The sequence below is a fragment of the Sinocyclocheilus anshuiensis genome, unplaced genomic scaffold (assembly GCF_001515605.1).
Source record: "Sinocyclocheilus anshuiensis isolate Anshui unplaced genomic scaffold, SAMN03320099.WGS_v1.1 scaffold880, whole genome shotgun sequence".
In the NCBI taxonomy this organism is placed as follows: domain Eukaryota; kingdom Metazoa; phylum Chordata; class Actinopteri; order Cypriniformes; family Cyprinidae; genus Sinocyclocheilus; species Sinocyclocheilus anshuiensis.
Window position 1 is genome coordinate 431,114 of NW_015548254.1, and position 10,521 is coordinate 441,634.

The following is a 10,521-nucleotide window of genomic DNA, read 5'->3' on the forward strand; positions in this document are numbered from 1 at the left end:
CTAAAAAAAAAAAAAAAAAAAGAGTTCTAATACCAGTTTTACCTTGTTTTTTTTTTGGACATTATAACGTGGTAATACAATTTACTTTAAGATCTGGTATTTTTGGACCTTATTGCGCCATATATCATAGTACATGAATATAATCATTCAATAATCTTTCAGTACTGTACCATTAGACTAAGGTACTTTTTTAGGCTAATTTACACAGAAACATCTTAACAAATATTTGGCGGACGAAATAGAAATCCAGGTGAATATAGACTAGGCTACATGTCGCGAACTTTTTCCAAATTAATGTCTTTAAAGTAAGCAGAGTAAGTGTGTTTTTTCTTTTTCCTTTTACACAAGCGAAATGAGAGTTGAGTTGAGAATAACAAGACACCTCAAGCGAAGTCGAGACGGTTTTCACGCCGTGAGAACGACGTCGTCACGCACGTCTCCGTGAGGGGGCGGGGTCACACAGCAGGGCGGGGCGGAGGGAGAATAATACAGTAATCTGCGAGAGAGAGAGAGAGAGAGAGAGAGAGAGAGAGAGAGAGAGAACAACTCTGGAGGAGAGAGAGAGAGAGAGAGAGACCACATCTGGAGGAAAATAAAGAATCATCATTTCATGTCCTCCACCCTCTGTCTTATTCTCCTCCCTCTCCCTCCGTCTCTTTCTCTGACTGAGGAAGGAGCTGGGAGACAGTAGACAGGCGTCGTAAGCAAGCGATGCTCCTTTGAAATGTATTTATTTTAGAACGATTTATCGTAACTTGACACAATTATATATCTCCTGACAATTTGACCTGCTCTTATCCTAATAGAACAGTTTTCGTTTTTAGTCTAAGCATAGCCTTTCGTGTTATGCGTGAGCTGGAAAGGGTCAACTGGATCCAGGAGTGTTTTTGATGAAGACATCTGGCGTTTTAATCGTTAGGCGTTAAACGCACCGCGCGCTTCGAGTCGCCTCAGCGGGACACGTATCTCGGAATCAGACGGAGCGTCTTTATTGAGGTAAACCCGTCGGGCATGTCGCGCTCATCTGGACAAGCAATCCGTATCAGCGCACGTCTAGAAAAAGATTAGGGTTGTGCGCAAGTTTTATCCAGACAGTCTGACCCAGTTTCTTAAATGCTGAATAGATATCGAATACCACCGAACACGAATAGGTTTGGTAAACAGGCCGCCTGGTGTTATATAACTTATGACAGTCATGTCAGGGCAGCTACAGGTGTGAACGGACACCTGAGCGCGTGGGTGGGAGGTTATTTGTGCTTCGGTTGCTGTAATGTTGTTATTTTACAAGGCTTTATAGAATACTTAATGCTGATTGGTCAGTCCTGACATTCCGCGGTCAAATATATATATTTTATAATGAGCGCTATTTTTTATTTGACAATGTCTCACAAGATTTCTCAGTTATGCTAGTTTACATTTCTTGTATTAGTCTGCAGCATTTCTTGCACATAATAATCTATTTCATGTTTGTTTTTTATGCCTTTAATTATCGCAAAGTTAACCCTTTCAGCATGATAGACCCTTATGTTTTGTGTCCTGATGGGGTTTATTTTATTTTTCTGTCAGGGCCAACTCCTGTCCTGCATTATAATATCTTGTCGTAGTTAATCAGAAAAGCTTTTCATACCCATTTAATGCTTAACTAGTAGGCTAAATTGTTAGCTTGCTAACTTAACCCCTTCAGCATGATACAATACCCTTATGTTTTATGTCCTTATGGGGTTTATTAAAATTTGATGTTGGGGCAAACTAAGATCCCATCCTGTGTTATTGTGATACTTGTCGTAGCAAACCAGAAAAGCTTTTTGTAACCATTTAACGTTAAACTAGTAGGCTAAGTTGTTAGCTTGATAACTTAACCCCTTCAGCATGATACAATACCCTTATGCTTCGTGTCCCGATGGGGTTTATTTCATTTTTATGTTGGGTAAAACTATGATCCCATCCTGCGTTATTGTGATATCTTGTCATAGAGCAAATCAGAAAAGCTTTTCGTAACCATTTAACGCTAAACTAGTAGGCTAAATTATTAGCTTGCTAACTGAAAGCAGCATGTTTACGTTTGACAGTTTTAGCTCCAGTAACATGATGTGATAGCTAATTTAAAAGACAGATTACAAATAAATACACCATATTTTATTTTATTTTAAATAACAATTTGAGGGATAGATGTACATTCCGTTAAATGGGTCGTACTGTTTTGAGGTCCTAAATCAAGTCTAATTTTTAGAAGCCATGTGTACTGGTTTTTATACACATTTTTATTCGCAAACTATTATGTATGCCGTCCACCTTTACTAAGGTTCATTATCACTCACATATATCGCAGATGCACGCAAATAATCAAGATTGAGGGATACCAAATGTGCCTTCAAAATCGCTTATTGAAAACCCCATACTGATGACTGTTAATCTGAATATGTGGGCGTTTGCCGTGTCCAGCTTAGTGTCTGTGGTGGTTATGGCAGTACTTTGGGAGGTTCTCAGTGCAACGCCAAGCCCAGTCCTGATGCAACAAACTGCAACATTAACAGAGGGTCTGAGGAATGGAATGAGAGACAGATTGTGGATGAATGTGTGGCTGAGGGAGTATACGTATGAATGTTTCAGTGGGTCGTGAGATATTGTTTGCTGTGATTACTGAGGGATGTGTCCGTCTTACATCAGTTTTGATTTATAATGTGGTCTTCGCTTTTGCGTTGGGGTTCGTTGGGTTCGCTGGAGAGAATGGGTGAGGAAAGACAGAAGGGAGAGATGAAACCACACATTCTTTTCTTGTGAAACACCAACCACCAATGGCTGCTTCTGGAATTCTTCATCTCCATTAGCTCCTTATTTAACTTTACATAAACGAGGATGCCTTGTACAGCATTTCCAAAAAAAAGAGAGAATTCCTGAGCTCCCGCCCTCCATTTTCTCTTCATCAACCCTTATGTCTCATTCTATTTTCTCAATCTCTCCCCCCTTTGGCTTGAGTTTGAGGTTGGACAGAGTTCCTGGAGGCCTTACGAATCATGAGCAATCCAAGGGGAGCAGGAAAGGCATGGAAAGAGAGAGGAGAGAAATATGAGAGCCCGAGAAGGGAGAAAATTATGTCTGAAGAATTTCGAATTGCACTTAATCCACACCGTTCATTTGATTCTCAGCCGCGACCGTTCTCCCAGACTTCCTCTTCGCTCCACGTCACTGGAGAAACTGCGCACGATTGCTGCGTTGGGTCCGCAGCTGGTTCTTGTTATTGTTTATGAGTTTGGCTCTCTCTTTGCATTTCTAATGTACACTTAAAAGCGCAGTGGAAACAAATTGGGTGAATCTGCTGTGGCCAGAGGAATGTGTGTGTGTGTGTGTGTGTGTGACTGGATGACAGTCTATACAGAGAGAGAAGGGGAGAAGAAGGAATGGGAAATTTAGAAGAGGGGAGGCTGTGTTGACCTTGTCCTGTTGCCAGATGCAGGGGGTGGAAAGTGAAAGAGCAATGAAGAAAGACAGAGGGAGCGATGTGGCGCTCATTGCCTTCTGGAGGATGTTGTTGTTTCTTCCTCGTCAGTGATTCATTATTTAGCTGTGTTTTGTTCTCCACCCTTGTTATGGATGAATTGCAGAGAGTGTTTTTAAGGGGGTCCTCAGAAAATTTGAGAGGGGAAAAAAAAATTACCAATAAGAAATAAAAACCAAATATGCATAAAGTAGTTTTAGATAGCTTTAAAGGGGTCCTATTATGCTTTTTCACTTTTTCAACTTTAGTTAGTCTGTAATGTTGCTGTTTGAGCATAAAAAAGATCTGCAAAGTTACAAAGCTCAAAGTCCACTTCAAAAGGAAATATTTTATTGAACAGAAATCACTTTTCAAAAACTACAACGAACGACTCGTTTGGACTACAACTATTACTAATAATATAAAAGTATTAGCAACCTATAAATACAATGTTATTTATTTATTTATTTTTGCCACCAAATTAAATTGTTAAATAAGTAAATAAATAGTCAAATAAATTACATAATTTAAATGTAGGCCTAATGTAGTTTCAAATGAGTTTTCTATATAGAAATAAATAATAATATATAATCCATGCTTTTAAAAATTAAAAGATACACTAGCATTCCATCCTTTCTTTTTTCTTTTTCTGGCTCTTTCTCATGCCAGACACTGAGATTGCAGGCTAAATAATGGGATTGCGTCACTGAGTTTTGGAAGGAGGGAGTTAAAAAAGAGAAATAGAAAGGACATGATCACCCACGGCTTTTCAGTGTGAGTCAACAAAAGGAGGGAAAGAGCCAAAATTTCAGACACTTGCAGATGTGGAAGAATGAGAAACAGAGAATAGAGAATGAGTGACCTTGTGTGCGTCTGTGTGGAGAATATAATCATAAAAGTAGGTTTTTAAAAGACATTTCATGAAGTTTATTTAAGCTTTAAGTCTGTATTTTTTCCTCAGTGCCCTCACAAAAACACCACCTCACTGTCACTGTTGTTGGACACACTGTAAAACAGCTACTCAAAATCCATTTTAAAACCTATTGAATGTTACCAGGAGGTTGATATATTCAGAAATGTGTGCAATATTTGTGGTGCTTGTACAATATGCCTCAGTGTTAGTGTGTATATAAAGCCCAGAAAGTAAGGGTGGAGCTCGAGGAAGAAGTTAGATTGAAAACAACCCCCCATGCCAGAGACTGAGAGTGAGGGAGGGACGGATGGATGGAGACGACGGGAAGTGTTCAGCACTCAAACCTTTTGCAATACTGTGTAATATCACAGAGAGAGGGAATAAGAGGAATGAGGAAAAGAAAGCATGCAGGAGTTTATGAAAAGCCAGAAGTGTTTGCGGGGAGATCAACATTTCAACGGTGGGAATGTTCTTTGCAAGGGGAAAAAAAAAAACATAAATGTGAATGTGGGGGTGTGTTAAAGAAGCTTTATTTCCTCATTCCTGTGTAAGTGAAGAAAATAATTATATGGTTAGATGAATGTTTATGTAATGCACATTACTGCAAGACAGGACATTTAGTGGTGTCCAAAAATGTGTCTTTTAAAAGTCACTTTTTCACATCTAGTTAAAGCAATAGTTTATCCAAACATTTTCTGAAAAATTGCTCACACTCAGGCCATCCAAGATGTAAATGAATTTATTTACTTATCCAAACAGATTTGGAGAAATGTAGCATTACATCACTTGCTCACCAGTGGATCCTCTACAGTGAATGGGTGCCGTCAGAATGAGAGTCCAAACAGCTGAAGAAAAAAAATCACAATAATCCACAAGTAATCCACATGCCTCCAGTCCATCAATTAACATCTTGTGAAGTGAAAAGCTGCATGTTCGTAAGAAACAAATACATCATAGAAGCGTTTTAACTTTAAACCACTGCTTCGGTCCATAATCCATAATAATGCTTCCTCCAGTGGAAAAAGTCCATCCCCTGTTGTCCTCTCATATCAAAGTTCACCTGTTACATATCAACTGTTTTGGACTGTTTTCACTTGTAAAAGTCGCTTGGTCTGTGCATATTTCTCACTTGATTCAGATGAGTCGACTTTTTCACTGGAGAAAGCAATATTATAGATTAGGGACTTGTATTTTAGCTGGAAGCAATGATTTCAAGTTAAAATGCCTTGATGGATGTGTTTATTACAAACACACCATTTTTCGCTTCACATAACATTAATTGATGGTCTGGAGTGGTGTGGATTATTGTGATGTTTTTATCAGTTGTTTGGACTCTCATTCTGACGGCACCCATACACTACAGAGCATCCACTGGTGAGCAAGTGATGTAATGCTACATTTCTCCAAATCTGTTCTGATGAAGAAACAAACACTATGTTGGCCTGAGGGTGAGTACATTTTCAGCAAATTTTCCTTTTTGGGTGAACTATTCCTTTAAATGGTTTAAATGATTGATTTTTGTTTTATGGTTTTATTTATATATTTATTTCTTTATGCAAAATTGTAAAGAACTTTAATATCGGCCATAACCTGAAAATAATCAGTGTTGGGGAAAGTTGCTTTTAAAAGTAATGCATTACAATATTGTGTTACTCCATTAAAAAAGTAACCCGTTACTTCGTTACTTTTTATAGAAAGTAATTTTATGGAAAGCAAATACTTTTTATTACTTTAATGGAGAGTAGTTCTGTTACTTAATTACTTTTATGCAAAGTAATGCATTATGTTACTTTTGGGTTACTTTTTGTCACCTGAGCTGGGCTTGCTTAATTATTTTTAATAAAAACAAAAGTCATATTTTTGGCACCTGTAAAGGCCCTTTCACACCAAAAGTGAAATGAATAAGCTTCAGCCTGAAGCCTCTGCACTTCTGTCAGTGAATAAATGGGAAAACAAAGCAACTGGGTTACTTATTTGAAAAAATAAAGATAAATTCTTGTAAATTTAAAAGTAATGTTACTTTACTAGTTACTTGAAAAAAAGTAATCTGATTATGTAATTCGCGCTACTTGTAATGCGTTACCTCCAATACTGAAAATAATTATCAACCAGATTTTTTTACTATGGCGCATTCCTAATTACACCTAGTGGTGTTATACTTTTAGACCCTCTTGTACAAACACACAGATGTGGAGCCAATCTTCATCAACTTTTCCTTTGCATCACACAGAAAGAACTCGAGATGGGAGGAAAAGAATGAAGGAAAGCAAAGAACTCAGATCTATATATCTCTGTAATGCATTCTGCATGTTTTGACTGCAGTGGGGCTGCTGGTGTGATGAACTACTGTGCGTGTGCGTGACTTGTCTGGCAGAAAGAAATGTAAATGACTTACAGTTGCTGAAGTGAACGTGGAGCTGCACGTGTGTGGGAGTGTGTCTGCGTGTGAGGGAGAGACAGGGTATTTCCTTCTACAAAATAAGCTGAAAAATCACAGCTGTCAGTGTTGGTGCCACTGTCAAGAGTCAAAATGAAAAAAAATTATATATATTTTTTCCCCCATGTAATAATATGGTTTGATTTTCTCAGGCTGGTGGATCAAAGCCATGCTGTCGCTGGATGAGCCCCTGGACTTGAAGATTCCTTCTGGCCGTGACAGGATGCTCAGAACGTCCATCTGTGCCCCGCTGCACTTTTCTCGTGCTCGAATATCCCGTGCATTGCACAATCCCAAAAGCCCTGGTTAGTCAACTGACCACACAAACCACTACAGTTATTACATGCACCGCTACTTGCATACTGTCATATACATCTCAATGGAATAATGCAATTTATGTGATTAACTTACAGTAATGTGGATTATTTGGTCACTTGTTTCATTCCTGAATGAATCAGTGTTTTTGAACAAATCAGCTGAATAATGATTCAGTGATTTATTCATAAAAACAGTATCTTGAATAAATCAATCAGCATTTATTAACAAATTGGTTCAATGAATGATTCAATGACTCACTCACTCATTCAAGACAGTCACTTGTTTAGTTCCTGAATGAATCAGCTGTTTTGAACAAAATGTTGAATGAATGATTCAAAGACTCACTCATAAAGACAGGTGGGTGGCTGTGTCCGAAATCGCATATTCTCTGAATAGTCACTTCTTTTGAATAAGTAATTACTTTGCTGTTAAAAAAGTTCTATATAATATGAATGTGTGTAGTATGAATGTAATTCAGACGTACTACATTTGTCTTGTTATCATTTTCATGTTACCAACAACATCAGTTGAGTCATTTCACTGACATTACAACTCCACTCCTGTAGCCTCATATGATAGTAAAGTGTCCATCAGATACACACTTCAGAATCTTGCCAGAAGTAGTAGGTCATCTGGGTACTTTTCACCTACTGTTTTATGAATACTATGAATTCGGACATACTACTCTTTTCACGTACTGATTTTTGCCTACTATATAATAGAGAAGTATGCATATTCGGATGCAGCCAATGTCACATATTTCATTCCTCAGCGGTTTTAAATAAATCAGTTGAATGCATGATTCAATGACTCACTCATAAAAACAGTCACTTGTTTTGTTCCTTAATCAGTGTGTTTGAACAAATAGGTTCAATCAATGAATCAGTGACTCAATTATTGTGACTTTTGCCACCTACTGCATAACACTGTAACTGCAGAAAGAGTCACTGAAAAATCCCTACCACTGATGCATAGACTGACACTCTATACCACAGTCTCAGCTGTACAAAAACTAACCTCCTCTCTTCTTATCTCCAGATGCAGCTGACAAGGACATGTCAGATTCTTCATCATCCACGGTGGTAGATCTGAGTCTGTCTCCATCTTCCTCTCCCTCACCACCCTCTCCTATAGACAGTGGCTCCAGCTGGAGCCCCACAACGACTCTTCTGGCCTCAGTGAGTAACTTATACCTCAAACTCTACGACTTCTTTCCACCACCAACAGCTGTTACAATAGTCCAAAATGGCCTTTTTTTCTCAAAGACGTCAGAAGATTCACAGCAAATCACAAAATGAGTCAGTTTTTTTATCTATGTGGTAAATGGATTCAAATTATTTAAATCACTTTCAAGAATCAAAGTACAATTTCTGAGATCTCAGAAGCCACTTCATGTGCACTTAAAGGGATAATTCACCCAAAAATGAAAAGTACCCCATGATTTACTCACCCTCAAGCCATCCTAGGTGTATATGACTTTCTTCTTTCAGACGAATACAATTGGCGATATATTAAAGTGCCCCTATTATGCCATTTTGAATATTGCCTTTCATGCAGTGTGTAATGTCTCTCAAAAAATGAGTCGCCAGGAATTCGAATCTACACATCACTGGGTAACACAACCTGACCCACCCTCAAACACTGTAGCATTTCCGTGTGGTTAACATCATGTCAAGAAAGTGAAAGTGACGTGACATGTGGCCAAGTATGGTGACCCATACTCAGAATTAGTGCTCTGTATTTAGACACGTGCTGTACGCGGTAGACCAACAACAAAGGACTGGGCCATCTGACCAATCAGAGCAGAGTAGGCTCACGGAAAGGAGGGGTCTAGAGAGCCTGATTCTTCTATATACTTTGTACGAATCGTTTACGATTAATTGAGAAATGTGGTGAAATTAAATGTATATTATTAGAAAACAGAAGTTTTTTTTTTTACCTTGCATGCATGTAAACCTGTTGTAGGAGCCTCCCAAAACAATATTAGGAACCTTAAAATGCTCCTATTATGCTATTTTAATTGTTTATAATTTGTTTTAGGAGTCCCCAATAACAGGTTTACATGCTTGCAAGATCAAAAAACACTTTCATTTTCTTATAATATGCATTTAATTTTACGTTATTATGACTCTCAAACGATTCGTTCTTGGATTCCTCTTTCTAAACCCCTCCTTTGTATGAGGCTACTCTGCTCTGATTGTTCCGATGACCCAGTCTTTTGTGATTAGTCTACTGCGTACAGAGCATGTCGGAAAAGGAACGCCCATCACCAGTACTGGAATACGGTTTATCAATAATACATCTTATTATAATAATAATAGTGCTCCACTTTGTTCTAAAAATAAGAATCAGAGGAGAAAAATTGTTTTACACTTATGTTAGTGAACCGGACCCACAGCTTGGTAGTAAAGACCCAAACAATAATGGCATGCGTTAGCCGAACACAATAAAGCACTGCAATTTGTAAACCAATGTATTGCTCCATCCTTTATCATGACTCCAAGTACAACAGACATTCTGTATTAATTGACACATTTCTAGACAATAGCAGGCCCACAGCTGATTAGCAGAACTATAACGCGAGTTAGCCGAAGAACTATCTGCACTGAATGTAAAACTACATATTTTGCATGCTCAACAGAACATTAAAGCAACAATTATTAATCATACTTACAGGTTGCGAATTGGAGGAGCAAGCTGGTCCAAACAAACTGGGCACTGACTCACATTTCAAAGACAACCAGTTTACAAATCCCGCATTGAACTCGCGGAGATTGGAGATGCAGTCATCAGTGAAATGACGGGAACACAGCAAACAATTGTGATTATACTGCTGTGGTCTCTTAGTAAAGATGAATTTTAACCACTGATTCTTCACAGCCTCATCCTTTGGAAGTTATAATAAACCGAATTCACTTTCAAAGCGCAGAGCACAGCATCTTCTCAACATTACGTTATCCACACGAACGAGCAACAGTGTTTGAAGTTTGTTTTCGCGGGATGTCCACGCAGAACGTAGGCGGGCATTATGCAAATGTAAGAATTTGTGATGTATGAAATTTGCGGAATGGGATTCGAATTTAAAACGACTAATTTCAGCAGTTCAATGGCAGTGAATGGGCGTTAAGATTTTGAAGTCCAACAAGAAGCTAAAGTCCAAGCGGAAGCTAGAGATTATGGTTTATAAAGTTTTAAATATGGATATTATTCTTACCCAAATGCATCGATTCACTTCAGAAAGCCTTTATTAACCCCTGAAGCCGTGTGGGACACTTTTTATGATGGATGGATGCGCTTTTTTGGGTTTCAAAATCTCAACCACCATTCACTGCCATTATAAAGCTTGGAAGAGCCAGGACTTTTTTTTTAATCTAACTC

At 38.3% G+C, this 10,521-nt stretch overlaps 1 protein-coding gene across 1 annotated transcript in view; it reads left to right on the forward strand.

The window, feature by feature from the left end:
- The first annotated feature begins 665 nt into the window (after window positions 1-665).
- The window catches only part of LOC107655372 (zinc finger protein GLIS2-like), an 18,644-nt gene continuing 8,788 nt past the window's right edge, over window positions 666-10,521 (forward strand). The window contains exons 1-3 of the mRNA XM_016442838.1: window positions 666-996; window positions 6,978-7,130; window positions 8,182-8,321. Coding sequence (XP_016298324.1) covers window positions 6,995-7,130; window positions 8,182-8,321 — 276 coding nt within the window. The 5' untranslated portion in view covers window positions 666-996; window positions 6,978-6,994. The remainder of the gene's footprint in view (window positions 997-6,977; window positions 7,131-8,181; window positions 8,322-10,521) is intronic.